We start from the raw sequence: 16,161 nt of genomic DNA, 5'->3' as shown, positions 1-16,161 counted from the left end.
CCTGTACGTTGTTATCGTGAGATATTGATATTTCTCAGTGCAGTTTAAAATGCTGTTCACAGCGCCATTGTGCACAGTTCCATTCTTCATCATAGGTAGTGCAAAAAATGATTTGAGGAATCGTAGCTTTACAATTGAAATGAAATTTATGATTCACATATTCTTCAATTGATGCATTTTGTTGAAAACGTTTGTGAGATAATTTTGACATGATTGTGCATAGTAATTAAAATACCACATAATAAGCCACTTTTAAGAAATCTCTTTGTCTTAGCCGAAGACTCAATAGATCGACAAAGATGGGAAACACATAATACTTTCAATGAATCATTAAACTTGATGTCCAGGTTATCACCTCTTTTAACGAAAATTTTCACATGAATTTTCTTTACGCTACACAGAAAGGAGCAGTTCTTGTCCACTGTTTTCACACTCCAACGTCTCACTGTATTGATGTCCTAGACAGGAGGACCGCGTCGCTCTGTCAGTTTATGAAGTATACTCTCATCTGCTGCGTGCGACCTCACCTCGGCCACCAATCATGCTATATTGTTACTTTATTGGATTTTATGTTTTTATAGACAAGATTAGCATGTATCCTAGCTTTTCAAATGATGTACTGAAATGTTCATTGAATCTAAACTCGCCTTGAGTGTGTTTGGTCCTGGTAATATGTTCGTAAAAAACTGTGGCAGACTCGTTGTTGCGTGCTCCTGAGTCCGTTGAATTTCGTCGTGTTTATTTGCAGCTTCGTTCACCCATCCCCCCAGCCTCTCTCCAACTCCACGTTAACGCAGTGTAGCTGAAACTTTCTACTGTATATAGAATGACTAGAAAGAGTAATATTTACGTTAGTCTCACCCAATTATTTATCAGAGATGATATCTCGTTTATTTCTTCCCTGAATACAACTTTCAGTTGTAACATTACAGGACATATTGGGACATATTGAAGTATTCGATACTGTAGACTTTTAGGGGATGTCGATACAGATATGCAAAATGTAAAGGGAAACTTTGGTGATGTCTAAATATTGTACTGTGTCAATATTAGGACATTTTGCACAGAAAGAACAAAAATAGAATTAATGTAAATATATATTAGTGTTAGTAACCTATTTTCATTCAATTTTGTAATTATATTTCATTTTGTAAAAGAAGGACTCACTGTTTGCTGTAGCTCTGATTAATTGTATAAATTATCAGTTTTGAGCTAAATTATTTCGTATAATATGGACAAGATACTTTTAAAAACTCACCAGCTAAAGAGAAAGTCTGTGAATGATCGTTTAATGCACACTTCTGGAACTTTCTATGGGGAAATTCTATATTATGATCGCAAAAATACGAAAACTTGTGAAAACTGTTTCATAACCTAATTTCGAAAGACGATTTGTATCAAAAAATATTGCTAAAAAGATTTATTTACGTTTTGAAACACGATTTAAATCATTTTACATATAAATAGTTGTTCTAAATCACTCAAGAAATATCCAGAATCAAATGTCAAGATATTCCTGGAAACATCGGTACAAATCTGGTGAAGGTTATCCAGAAGCTGGTAGAAAAATGTTATAAAATCTATTTGGAAATTATGCTTGTAAGAATTTATATGTACTGATCCTTTTACTTACTTTAATCTGTACTAAAATTCTGTAATGTCTAATTTAGTTTTAAGTCGTGAATTGCTATCGTATTGTAAACAAAACATTGTCAAAGACTCTCATTGTTTGGAAAGATATTAATACACCTAGGAGTTGTCAGTTGCCAGTTCGGATATGCAGTGCGGTTAGCTCTGAGAGTCAGTTGTTGAGTCTGTGAAGTCTGTCAGTTCTGTTTGTAAATAAACGTCTGTAATGAAGAATTACTTGTTGTCGTCAATATGAACTCAAGACCTTTTGCACGAAGCAGACACCTCCTAATGCAACGTTTTACTTTGGTGTTGAGGAGCTGAAATGTTATAATTTGGTGGAGGAGCTGGGATGTTATACAGTCTAACTGTCGAGTTGTAATGGTCACTATTATAAGTGCCTTCATCTTTATCAGAGCAAGAACAAAATCGGAGTCATTAACGTTACATTCAACAACAAAGATAATAAAAATCAGAGATAATGCAATTTGCTTTTCTTATGCAAGGAGTAACGTCTTTGGCTCCTGCACACAGCGCAATATCTGAAACAGTCACTTCCGTAATAAAATATGATACTGCAATGCAACTCTTGTGGTCTTGTGGTGTGCAGTCTCTATGTGTCGTCATTGACGTCGAATTGTGATCCGCCTTCGATCGTCTATGATATTTCTGCGCAAGGGAGACACGAACTGGCTATTCTGCATGTCCCTCGGCGGCAGAAGCACCGGGAAACTCATTTCATACTGCAGTGAGAAATATCTCACGATAATATCGTATAGGCTTTACAAAAGGAAATTTCTACTATTGACATGAAGCTAATACATGAGAAACTGTCCCAAAAATTGCTTTTCAAGGTTGGACTCCTTAATGAAATCACATGAAAGAAGCAAGAAAACTTTCTCGTATATGACTAAATAAATTAAGCATTGAAGCATTCGAAAATATTTCAATGAGAAAAAGAAATAAATTTACTTCTTAAAAGGTTACTTGTATAAGCAAAATATCATATATAAGCTTTTTTAACACTACCGAAGTGAGACTCAAAATTTAGACAATAAAGACAGTTATTAAATAGACAGTAAAACATGTCATTTACATCGAGAAATAGGTAAGGAAAAGTCTTGTACGAGATTTGGTAAGGAACTGGAGTGGATACGGTGACTCTGCTATCTACAAACACAGAGCGTTAGTTACCGTTAACTACATTCCCATACAGACCTATCTACAGGATTAGGAGAGTTCACAAGAAACACATGTAAAGATTCTGATACCAACACATAAATAAAAAGGAAAACACTTATTTTGATTCCTAATACCAGTTGGTTTGACTGCTCCTCTGTGGAGTACAAGTCTGCTGGCCTGTGGAAAACTGCTGTCACATTTTTCTTTAAACATCTCGCGGAAATTATGGTGATTCAGACACAAGAAACCTTGACATATGTCATACCTGGAATCATAATGAGATTATGTATCACACTAACATAAATCAAATAACAGGAAAAATAGAAATGAAAAGCACTTTTTATGTACATACTTGAAATATCAGGAATATATATACTGGGTGGGGAAAAATTGTGTCACGAAATTTTAACCTTGGATAACTGATGCCAGTAGAAACCAAAACTACTAATGTTGTGTATGTCGACATCGCACCATTTTCAAACTACGAAAACTTGGCACCACGCCCTCCGATTGGCCGTGGAATTGCTCTGTTTCCATTTGTCGGTTGAAGGGCAGCGCTACGGTTGTCGGTTCACTCGTACCAACGTCCCTCGCCTCGTCACTGCCCCAACGTGATACGCACACGTGTAGAATAGCTGTTTATCTCCACCTCACGTCAGAGGCATTCACACGTAAGCTTCGCTTCGGAGCACACACGCGTCACCTGCAATTTAGTCATACAGTAAGCATTGCGACACAATATTCGACTGAAGAACAACGAGATGTGGTTTCTGTTTATGGACTAGACGACGGTCATGCGCATGAAGCTCGACGGTCGCATGAGGTACGGTAACCAGCAAGACGCCACCCACACCCACAAACGTTTACAGCAGTTCACCGGCGACTCGGCGAAACAGGCTCGTTAGCGGGATATTGTGTTGATGCTGGAATACCTCGAACACGACGGGATGCTGCATTTGGAGGGACTGTTCTGGAGCGCTCCGAGGAAGCACCTACGACGATTACTCGAGCGGTTGGACACGATATGGGGGTCACTCATCGGTTAGCCTGGGAGATTTTGAGGGATGACGGCCAGCATCCCTGTCCAAGTCCAAAATCCTGTGGCGGGCTATGAACACAGACTAGGGTTTTCCGGTCGTTTCTGTGACTTGTTGCACGAAATCCCGACTTCCCGGCCATTATGTTGTTTACCAACGAGTGCAGACTTCCATCGGGATAGCCGTTACAACACTCTAAACGTTCATTACCGGGCAAGGGGAAATCGTCACATCACATACTTCCACGGACACCAGGTACGATTTTCCCTCAACATTTGAACAGGCATTGTGGGTGAGACCATCTGATTGGGCCTTTCTGTCTACCTCCTCAACTTACGGGGGCAAAGTAACTTCGCTTTTTGCAAGAAACTCCACCCAGCCTGCTGGAAGATGTTGCCCTAGACATACAGCTACTCATGTGGTTGCAGCATGATCGGGCGCCCGCAAATAAGTCACGTTGTGCGCAGATATTTCAATGAACTCTTTGAAGGCCGGGTGACAGGCACATGTGCTCGTAGGACATGGTCCCCGCGATCACCAGACCTCAAGCCACCGGACTTTTTCGTGTGAGGATTCTTCAAGTTTCTAGTTTACCCACCTGGCCGCGAACCACCTAGGGCGAGTTCGAGCACCTGCTTTAGGTAAACAATGTCCTAGCTACACAATTTGTAACAGACTTTCTGTACACGTACTAACGGCTGTTGACTGGTTTGTTCCTGCTACGTCTTATCATGAAACTGCAATGGATGTGTCGGGACCCCGGCGGATAGACCCCCAGGCCCCCACAGTGGAAGGTTGGCGCGCTACGACCGAGCGTGCGGGCCACCTAGGTTCAAATGGCTCTGGGCACTATGGGCCTTAAAATCGATGGTCATCAGTCCCCTAGAACTTAGAACTACTTAAACCTAACTAACCTAAGAACATCACACAACATCCAGCCATCACGGGGCAGAAAAAATCCCTGACCCCGCCGGGAATCGAACCCGGGCGTGGGAAGCGAGAACGTTACCGCACGACCACGAGATGCGGGCCGCGGGTCATCTTGGATACATCGCGATCTCCGGCAGGTGAAGCATTCGCAGTCATGCGTTTTCCAGAGCATCCGGCAACAGGGCAATCCCGCAGCCAATCGGAGCTCGTGGCGCCAAGTTTCCGCAGTTTAAAAATGGTACGTTGTCGACCAACACAACAACAGTACTTCTGGTTCCTACTGACATCACCTACCCAGGGTTATAATTTCGTGACACAATTTTTCTCCACTCTGTATGTGTAACTGTACAGCACTGTTATACAGATACATCAAACTATTCGTCAATGACCATATTCTCCCCCATCTTTGGTACGATGCTCATTCAATAAATGATGTATTATATGGAGTGTGATGCAGACCTCTTGACTTTTGAGTCTCTAGTGTCTGTGGTTCCAGTGCATTTCGACATGGAATGCGTTTTACACGATGCGGACCAATTCCTTCTTCTCTCTCGCGACTTCACTTCCATTCAGACTCCTTTTGCGTCACATTTACGACGAAATCCAGGAATAGAGGATTTCCAAACTTCAAATGGCAGGTGATTGAACTTAATACTAATTTCTCAGGGCTCCCCACGTTCTGGTTTCCATAATTAAGATAATACCTGGTGGTGGAAAAGTTTGAATACTGTTACAACTGCAAATCAGTTCGTCTAGTTATCTCACTGAAAATCAAATATTACTAGTATCATTTCATTCCCAGGCGTATAAAATAAAATTGTCCCTATAGTGTAAGTGGGACAAAGTATTATTTCATTGAGAGGATGTCACTCACTTCCGGTCTAACGCTTTTGTAATGCACCTTGCATCAGTGATTTGAACAGAATACAACATCACGAGTACTTGAAATAAATCTTCTTTTTCAAAACGGCAACTATATCTATCTGTACATTAACATTATTGGCATAGGCACAGTCTCCTCATTGTACACTGGCTAAAATTAATCTGCGCATGTACGGCAACCTCTGAGGCAAGCTCCAGTCTCGTGTAACCCATCACGACTATTTCCCCAACTGCTCTCTCTATTAACCAAAAATCATACCATACATCCTCAGCCTAAAAGAAAACTTACGATACAAGCCACTTCTCCGTCTTTATAGGGAAACCATTTACCTATAATGCTTCAAGTCATCTCTCAAATAACACGATAGAACGACAAAACTCAAAATGCCATCCTTCAGAATTACATATAGCACAGAAAAATTTCACCTTAAACAACGGCTATACAAATATTCCCTCTCTGTAGCGCCACACCCTCTATAGCGTCACTCATGACGACATCAGAAATTCAGGTACTGCAAAAGACCACCACATCTGAAATTCATAATCACTCTCTAAACATTCATGGTGGTGTCTGTTCTATATCGTGTCTCCCTACCACTTTCGCGCAACGACGCTCTGAGCGTGTTTTTTAGGGAATTGACTAGTTTGAACCTGGGACCTGTTGCTGGTAAGGAGACGCCAGACCACACATGACATGTAGAATTCAGAAGAGTTCAGTGAGACTAGCGATGATATAACCAAATACTAAATGATCTCAGCGTCAGCTCCACTGCACTCCCTGTAAAAGAATCTTAATACTAACTAAATTTAGAGGAAAGGGTTCAAGGCTTTCCTATTTTTAGTTAGCTGGTAAAATGACGTCGAAAAGGCAGTTAAGTTTACCATTGGAAATTTTATTCTACGCAGAAACATCGTTTATAAATTGCACTATTGATAAAAGGAAATGTTTTAATACAGGATGGTAAAAACAAACTGCGTTCAACAAAAATGTGAACGAATATTCCCTGAATGGGTTTCCAAGTTCTACAATCTATCGAAGAATGACCTATGCCATATCACATCTATAATCTAGGTTTAATTTAAGTGTCACAAAAGAGAAAACTATCAAAGTGGTCTACAACTATCAAAATGGTCTACAGTGACCCTCAATTATCTTTAATTACTTATTTAACTTGTCGTAAATTACAGTGGCTGATGTGGCTTCTCAATAACTATATAAAAGAAAAATCATCGCGTTTCAGATCTGTTCTTCAAGTGGCAAATGTGAACACCATGAGTTTTAATTAACGATCGACACTAGTATTACGCAAAAACTGGGTGTAACAGATGAGACTTCTGCAGTTCTGAGTGAAGCCTTATGCGCTCAAAAATGCGGCATCGCGTGCGTTCATTACCTTGTCGGTGTTTAAGCAGCGTCAGGGCGGCAGCGGCCGGCGCAGCAGCCATCCATTTCGCCGTCTCGGAACCAACTCTCCTAACTTCTCCTTACTACAATTTACTGAAGTAGATTTAAAAAAGGTATCTGGCTGTGTTTTCATCTGACCAATCAGGGTCTCAATGTTAACCCTAAGCTCCGCCTACCAAGATTCTGTCTATCCAATGAGAAACGTTATACTTTTCGTGGTGGGACAATGTTTTTAAAGTTGGAAACGTAACAGAGACGTGAAAAACTCTCACGCTAAAACCTGCAGCTGGTGTGGTCCTTTTAGCGTTATCGTAAGATCTATACTGTTCTTCTGGAGGGCTCTATCTTTTAACATGGGCTGGGGGGTGGTCCTTGACGTATCTGAGACGCGAAAAAGTCTCACGCTAAAACTTGCGGGTGGTAGTGGCCCTTTTTGTGTTATCGTAAGATCTATACTGTTTTTCTGGAGGGCTCTAGCTTTTAACATGGACTGGGGGGGGGGGGGGGGTGGTCCTTGACGTAACAGGGACGCAAAAAAGTCTCACGCTAAAACGTGCGGGTGGTAGTCTTAGAGGTAGGCTGCCGACGTGGGTGTCCAGTCCGTCCTTCTAGATTAACACGATTCTGCTCTCGGCTTCTGTCCTCGTTTCTCCCCTCGGAACTGCGTCTGCCTCACGGTGGGAAGGTACGACATGCATTTAGGCATTCTTGTGTTAGTCTGTGGTACTCCATTTGCTCACTCGTTACACGTATTACTTTGGTTAATTTAATGTCACGATTTATTCGGAGCTATGTGATGTACTACTGGATTTGCTTATCATGTCAGGGTTTTTATGGAAGGTGTTGGATTTGCCTGACACCTTACAACTCCTTCCCTACAGAGAGCACACTTCCAACCAAAGTTGCCACAGTCTCCTTCAGTGTCTCGTCCCCCGTATCTGATAATTATGGCACAGTCCATGCACTAGTGCTCGCCTGGAATTTGCTGGCCTAATCTCGACTCGAGTAGGATGACCTGGTACACTATGCATCCCACACCTCTCTCCCCGAGATCAGTCGCGGTTGCTATATTTACTTCGTTCATTCCCGTTTCCGTAAATCTGTCGGTTACCATAAGTTTGTTGGTTACCGTAATGTTGTTGATTACGCTAACGAAGCCTATTTTGGCTGTTATTGTTACGCCAGTTCTGATATGGATGACGTGTGTCACTCTCGGATCCGCCTGGGCTTCGCGTGCCGTCCAGTCTCCTGTTCTCACTACGGCCGCGACGCCTCTGTCTATGCGAATGTGATCCGCTGTACTGCATCGTACTGCGGTTCCTGTGGCGTGGTTCTATATCCCTCTGTGTCATCTTTGCCAGTCCTGCAATGATGTTGGGGCCCAAGATAATTGGTAACTTCACAACAAAACGTGAATTAGTTCCACCGGTCCGTGAGGATAGCGGAAGAACTGATTTTTCGTTTGTTTTAAGTTTTGAAATCTTTGCGGTACATATGTTATACCCTAGGTGTCGGACAAACTTTCCCCTAGAACTTAGAACTACTTAAACCTAACTAACCTAAGGACATCACACAACACCCAATCACGAGGCAGAGAAAATCCCTGACCCCGCCGGGAATCGAACCCGCGAACCCGGGCGTGGGAAGCGAGACGTTACCGCACGACCACTGTTTTTTTTTTTTTTTTTTTTTTTTGCCAAGTGGTAAACAGAAAATTTTATGGTGCACATAAGACTATCCCTTCACTGTTGAAGGAAAGTTGCCGCGCTGCTCTGCGATACAACGAAAATGTTAAGACGAAAATGGGAAAGAAAAAATGCCTTCTGCATTGGTGAGCATCTGAATAGTATCTTAAAATTCCGACAAGAACTTAAGTCCAAGGAAGCAAATAGGATTCATACATACCTACATACAGGTAACTGGCAACCTCTACTATCCAAAATATTGTGTTTCAAGCATTTAACCGTTAATTATGATTTTCAGCATATTTCCAAAGATCCTCCTGCAGTCACAATGTTGGCTTATTTTAAAGTGTTCAGTTTCTATGTAAGAATAATAGTCTAGGAAACTAGCATGCCTATTGTGCATAATAAACGATGCTGTGTGGCCCATGATCCACGTTGCAGCGTTGTTTTTTGCTCGTGGATATCTCAGTTTGGCACGAGCTGCGGGCAAACATTCATAAATTTAAACGCTGTGGCATCAAATATTACACTGAAGCGCCAAAGAAACTGGTATAGGCATGCGTATTCAAATACAGAAAAAGCTGCGTGAGGATACTGACGCAGTCGTCCTGCGTGCTGATAAAGGCAACGCTACCGTCCTTTTGCCTCAGGAAGTCTACAAGGAAAAGATTCTACTTAGTTCTGGTGCGTATCGGAAGATCAACAGAGGCCCTACCAACAAGCTGACAATAAGGACTGCTGCGTTACTGAACGCTTTATCACTCATAAAGGAAGTCAAACAAGTTTATAAGTGCGACGGGCGGTGCGACAGAGACTTGATGACCTCCCTAAAGTTCAGAAGATGGGTAAGGGTGAGTGTCTAGAGGATCTGTCTTCGCAGCCTTTCACGACCACTATTGGTTCACCAACGTATTTTTCTGACAAATATTTAGCTTCCTTTGGTAGGAAAATATAGTCACCACATTCGAATTCCATGAATTTTATTCAGAGGCTCAGCAATGTCAGGCTATATAGTACGGATGAGCTCCTCAGTTTCACGTGGTGTCATTACATACCAAGGTACCTTTAAAGGTCTCTTATCGCCCACCATTTTGATAAGAAAAAAAAATGGTTCAAATGGCTCTGAGCACTATGGGACTCAACTGCTGTGGTCATTAGCCCCATAGAACTTAGAACTACTTAAACCTAACTAACCTAAGGACATCACACACATCCATGCCCGAGGCAGGATTCGAACCTGCGACCGTAGCAGTCGCACGGTTCCGGACTGCGCGCCTAGAACCGCGAGACCACCGCGGCCGGCTTTTGATAAGAATATCACGCCCTTATTTGAACATCTTATTTTCAGTTTAATGTTGAATTTTTTGAGCAGATTTATGGAGCTGCTATGGGAAGCCCCCTGACCCCTCTGGTTGCTGCTTTATTCATGGAAGACTTCGAGGACAAGGCACTGGACTCAGCAAGATTTAAACCAAAGGTCTTGTGTAGGTATGTGTACGACATATTTATAGTACGACCGCACGGGATGGATGAATTACATCGATTCCTTAAGCATCTGAATACTGTCCGTGCTAGTATGAAATTTAGTATGGAAACAGAAAAAGACGGCTGCCTCCCATTTTCGGATGTTGCCGTTCGCCATAAAGCTGATGGCACATTAGGACATCCGTATATCGTAAACCTACACATACAAATCTATATCTACATGCTAGTATCTGCCATCGCCCTTCATAGTCCATAAGTGTCCATAAGACCTTGGTGCATAGCGCGCACAGTGTAGGGCGCACTGTATATCCGATAAAGATAATTTGCAATAATAACTGACATACCGCAAGGCCATTTTTAAAGCGAATGGATTTTCTCCGCAACAAATTCTTAGAGCATTCAATGTACAACCTAGAATGCAGGGATGTGATGGGGAAGAAAATAGTAATTCCTTCAGATCAAGCGCGTTTTTGCCCTACGTGGGTGCTCTTTCCTCGAAGATTGACTGTATTCCTGAGAAAAAGATATTCCGTCCTCCCACGAAGATTGCAGCTTTACTCGGTTCTGTAAAGGACGATTTATTGCTTCGTAAGGCGGGTGTGTATCAGATTCCTTGCGGAAATTGTGGGAAGTCATACATACGTCAAACAACACATACCGTTCATGAGACATGTGTGGAACATCGAAGACACACACTCTTATCACAGCCAGACAAGTCAGCTGTGGCCGAACATTTATTGATACAGGGCATTCCATGAACTGCTCTTCCTCTTTGGATTCTGCCTCAAGAAAGCTATAGAGATTGGGTTAGCTAATGATTTAATAAATAGAGATAATGGTTTTAATCTGGACAAAACATAGAATGCGGCTCTTGAGATAATTAAACTGCAGAGGAATCGTCATGGTGTCGTTGTCGCCAAACATACATCGATAAGCGATTCGAATGTCTGTACGCCTCCGCCACAGGCGACGCGTGTGTAAGTGTATCTCTTTGCTGCCGACCATCGTCTGTGAATCGCACGTGTGTACAGCCGTGGTGGAGCATATAATGCAGCGCTTGGGAGCTTAGCAACAGGTTTGGGACTCACTATAAGGATAGCCAGACGAAATGCGAGCGAAATCACATTGGAAGAAAATTTATTTGCGCAGCTGTCTGCAGGAAATTTAAGGAACTGTTCGCTGCGCAGGAAATAGATGAAAATGCGCGTCAGGAATGTTTTCGTTGTGGCCAATTGCAACACCCCCTCTGGCGAAGGTGAAAGGGGCTGTGTGTACGATTAAGAATTTAGGGAGATGTCTGGATGGTGTGATAGGATTGAAGGATTGTTAATTTATCTGCGCGGCTGCATGTACGAAATTTAATGAACTATTCATAACGTCGAGAATAGTTGAAAATGCGCATCAGGGATGTTTTTGTTCTGGTCAATTGCAATTCCCTCTCTTGCGAAGGGGAAAAGGGGTTATCTGAAGGATGAAGGATTTGGGGAGAGATCTGGATGGAGTGTAGCGTTGAAAGATTGTTTCATTAGGAATAACAGTATGGACGTTGTGGGGACGGAAAGAATGCTGTAGTACAGGATTAAAGGAATAAGACTGGTCTGTGCATATATAAGGTCTGAGGAGGTCAAACAATGATGTGAAGACGAAGTGAAGCTGGTAGCGTGGATGTTGAGATGGAAGATGACGCAGGCAGCAAGAGAGATTTGTTGATGGGTGTTTGATCGTTGGAATGGATAGATGTTTTGGAGGATGATGATAACAAATTTTATATATCTTCTTCAGTAAACGGAGCTGAGCGGAGGGAATTGTTGGGTTGAGCGGGGCATCAATCGGATGGATTGAGACAGTGAACTCAGGTTTCCTCGTTATGGCTTAGCTTTGCATTTCGGAGAGTAGGTTGGGTGGGAGTCATTGCAGGTAGGAGGGGATACAAGGGTATGGCAATGTTTAAGAAAATGGGAGGCTTTGCAGTGTGGACAAGTAGCTGGGTTTTTGTAATCTGCAGTAAGGTGGTCATTGTAGCAGCAGAGACTTTTTTGACAGTAGGGAGATTTGGTTGACGTTCGACCTTGTGGCAGTGGAAATAGATCAGGGCTCCCTCTTTATGCAGGTGGTCTATAGTAGCGGTAGATTCAGTGAAGCCACGGATGCGGCCAAGGTCATTATCGATCCGAAGGGCTTTCTGGACTTATCTTGATTGTTTTTTTTTTTGGTTCAAATGCCACTGCCTCATCTGTGATATCAAGGTCGGTCTTCGTTATCACTGCAGTGAGGGTGGGAAAACAACAGTAAGGCAGAAGGTGTTTGTCCCTGGGTGTGGTGGTGAGAGGTGTCAAGGAGGCTTTGGGACAAAGGTAATGCGAGGAATTTTGGAGACAAGGACGGTATGGACTTGTTGGGGTTTAGGGACTTTAGTAGAACGAAGACCTTTGTTGTGATGATTTGTTGGATGTCGAAGCTGGGGGGTACTTTCTGACTTAGAAGGTGAGGGATTTGTGTTTAAGGAAGTTTGGCTCAGGGTCACTGTTATGGATGGTAGGGGAAGAAGCTAGAGGAGAAGGAGTTGTGTTTGTGTCCACATGCTCAGTGTTGTCATGTTCAGTTTGCGGTTTTCTAGGTGTGGCTGTGGAGCAGATGTCAGGGGTTTGCCATTTCAAAGATTTCTTAACGGCTGTTGGAGAGAAGGATGGTTGTAGAATGGGGTTGGCGGGATGTGACGTTTTTGATGATTATGTGGGAGCTGTGCAGGTTCCTTTAGCTCAGCTCACGTAGGTCGGCGCTGAGAGGCTCGAGGAGGTGCTCCTGGTGATGTCATCTCTTGCAACTGTAGCTCGGTGAGCGGTGACACGTGCGGCAGTGGTTGAGGTGGCTGGTGAGGCGTGGGTGAAAGAGAAAAGGTAGGGGAAGCTGTGGACAATGATGGGTGCATGGGTAACTGGGGCAGTAGTACTGAATACGGTATATGATGGGGGAAGGATGTAGGGATGGGTTACGGGGAGTGCTCCCTTTGGTGACAGATGGAGCAGGGGTGGAGAGGTGTACATAATTGACGCAGTATGGTCGTCCATCATGTCGGGAGTGAGCAGCCGCAGAAGCAGTGCTGGGACAACGGCGAAGAGCTATGGTGAAGTCATGAACGATGAGAATGGATACGATGTGACAGGGATGGAAATAGATATGTCAGGAGTGATGTGGTGGTGTCTATCAACAGAGGGAGGCGGTGCCATGACAAACATGCTATGAAGCGGGGGTGACGTTGATGGAGGCCAAGATTGGCAGTAGAGATGCTGGATATCGATGACCAGTAACCAGGGTGAGATATCATTGCGAAAATGATGGCCAGCAGCGATGGAGGTAGCGACAGCTGGCGGCGAAGGCGATGACACGTAGCAAGGCCTGGCAGTGAAGGCGACGACAAAGACGAAAAAGCTAGAAACTACTCCCTATCGTAATGGAAGCCCTGAGAGCAGCTAAGGCAGTTCTTATCCCCAAGAGGAAGAGGGGTTCCAGCTTTCGAATGTTCACGTCCCATGAGAGGATGGCTTATGAGACATTAGCGTGCGTACAGTGGCGTATAGACTAACATTTTTACCTCGATCGGTACGGAACCAGAATAGAAAGGAAACTGGTGTAAGTGGTTCGAGACGCCCTCATGCACTGTACAGAGCTTTACGGAGTATAATGCAGACGTAAACGAACAAGGCAGATAAGACTTCATAACAAAAACAACCCTTGTCAGTTTTCCCGTTTTCTCGATTTCCGTGCACTCTTGTAGCCATCCCGAAGCCTCACCATTTGTTCTAATCAGATAGAGATGACTCCCGTCCTGAGGTATTGCAGCTCAAAAATGTGATGGTTCTACAAAAATAGGCTTTACCAAAATAATTTTTGATTATAACAGAAACTGACAAGAGCTATTTTTGAGTGAAATTAGGCGAAATTGCAACCGCAGCATTCACTGTCGCGTTCATACTATTTGTCGGATTATTACAGTCTATGCTTCGGCACGTGGCGGTTCAGTGGCTGTGATTCTCTAATGAACTCCGAAGACTGTGTTCAGTGACTTTAAAAAGCAAAACCATCAAGAAAGAAAGGAAAATATAATAAAGAAGAAGTTTCCAGAATGAAATTTTCACTCTTTTTCTGCAGCGGAGTGTGCGCTGATATGTTCCTGGCAGATTGAAACTGCATGCCGGACCGAGACTCGAACTCGGGACCTTTGCCTTTCGCGGGCAAGTGCTCTACCATCTGAAGAAGAAGTTGTTGGGCGAGGAACACATAAATAATACATCCGCGAAAGTGCTCCCGCCAGAGTGACGAAGTGACGTATTTATTCTTTCATTACCTGAAAAGCAAGAAACATATGGAGAGATATTTAGTTTTGGTTCCAGAGGGAAGTTCTAGTCATTAAAAATTTTCGTCATGTTTTTTATATGCAAATACACGGCCTGAAAATGTTCAACGGAGCAACTTATATCTTCCCCATGGGAGGCTATTGGTTTTTGCTCAGTGATCAATATTTGTCCTTGATTTTGCGTAAGAGACAAGATCAGGTCATTGAAGTACCCGACGATTGGGAGACAGTCATTTACTCGTCTCGAAAGCGTCTAACATCTTTCCGCATCTACAAAATAGATCAGTCAGTGATATACAAAATGAAAGGAGCTATTGACCACTACATCAAAACATCTGCGAAAAAACAACAACACGAAAACAACTCGAAATGGCTAAGGATGTATGAAATTGAAACATGCACGAGTTACGTTTTTGTGCGAGACACTTATATAGAGGACCGTGGCGTATGGGCGCTTTTCGGAACACCGTGAAGCTTTCACGCGAGTTAACTTTCAGTCAGATTTACAACAATGTTCTCAAGATTAAGAAGTCGAAAGCCCAAGACCTCAAGCTGCTTTTTCCTCTTTTGGCGACTGGTGGACAAAACTTTCTCAAAACACTGATTGCATGCGAAGAGGAAGAAGATGGGCCGAACTTGGATATGATTAAATCTGACTACTACGTTTATTTGATCAGTTCTGTGTATCCTTAATGCCGTTCTGAAAGATTAGAATATTATGAGTTTTATAATGTATGAATAATTCACTCATCGAGTCATTCTTCGTACTGCTAGCTGCATTTTCTGGCAGAAGCAGCCTATTTCAGTGAGGAGTGTAATTTGAGAAGAAAAATTATGAGCTACACTGAAAGACAAGGTAGCACAGTGTAATAAAAATTATGTAGTCATTTCCAAGAAGCCACGTAAAAAGATAACTCATGCACATCTACATGTACATGAATACTCTGCAAATCGAACTGAAGTACATGGCAGAGGGTTAAAAAAAAAAAGTTCAAACCTGCGACCGTAGCAGCAGCGCGGTTCTGGACTGAAGCGCCTAGAACCGCTCAGCCAAAGCGGCCGGGGCAGAGAGTTCATCGAACCACCTACATAATAATTCTCTGTTATTTCAATACCGAACAGCGAGCGGAAGAAACGAACAACTATATCTTCACGTGCGAGCTCTGATTTCCCTATGTAGGCCGGCGTCAACAAAATATTTTCGCATTCGGAGGAGAAAGTTGGTGCTTGAAATTACGTGAGAAGATTGCGTTACAACGAGAAACGCCTTTGTCTTAATGAAGTCCAACCCATCCGTAATTCGCAATTCTTTGAACTCTCTCGGTGTACTCCGTTAATCCTGTCTGGTAGCGACACCAGGCCACGCAGCAGTACTCCAAAAGGGAACGGTCTAGCCTAGTGTAAGTAGTCTCTTCAATATATCTGTTACATTTATAAAGTATTCTGCCAATAAAACGCAGTCCTTGGTTTGCCTTCCCCAAAATATTTTCTGTGTTCTTTCCAATTTAAGTTCTTCGTAATTGTAATTTCTAGATATTTAGTTGAATTTACGCCTTTCGATTTTACTGGTTT

At 42.9% G+C, this 16,161-nt stretch overlaps 1 protein-coding gene across 1 annotated transcript in view; it reads right to left on the bottom strand.

The window, feature by feature from the left end:
• The window catches only part of LOC126291492 (odorant receptor 22c-like), a 115,639-nt gene extending 102,475 nt beyond the window's left edge, over window positions 1–13,164 (bottom strand). The window contains exons 1-2 of the mRNA XM_049985000.1: window positions 13,004–13,164; window positions 2,946–3,076 (exon numbers count right to left, since the gene is read on the bottom strand). Of these exons, the coding sequence (XP_049840957.1) occupies window positions 2,946–3,076; window positions 13,004–13,164 (292 nt within the window). The remainder of the gene's footprint in view (window positions 1–2,945; window positions 3,077–13,003) is intronic.
• Between the last annotated feature and the right edge of the window lie 2,997 nt (window positions 13,165–16,161).

The sequence above is a fragment of the Schistocerca gregaria genome, chromosome 9 (genome assembly GCF_023897955.1).
Source record: "Schistocerca gregaria isolate iqSchGreg1 chromosome 9, iqSchGreg1.2, whole genome shotgun sequence".
Lineage (NCBI taxonomy): Eukaryota > Metazoa > Arthropoda > Insecta > Orthoptera > Acrididae > Schistocerca > Schistocerca gregaria.
The sequence above is the reverse complement of the archived record's forward strand: the minus strand, read 5'-3'. Positions and strand labels throughout refer to the sequence as shown.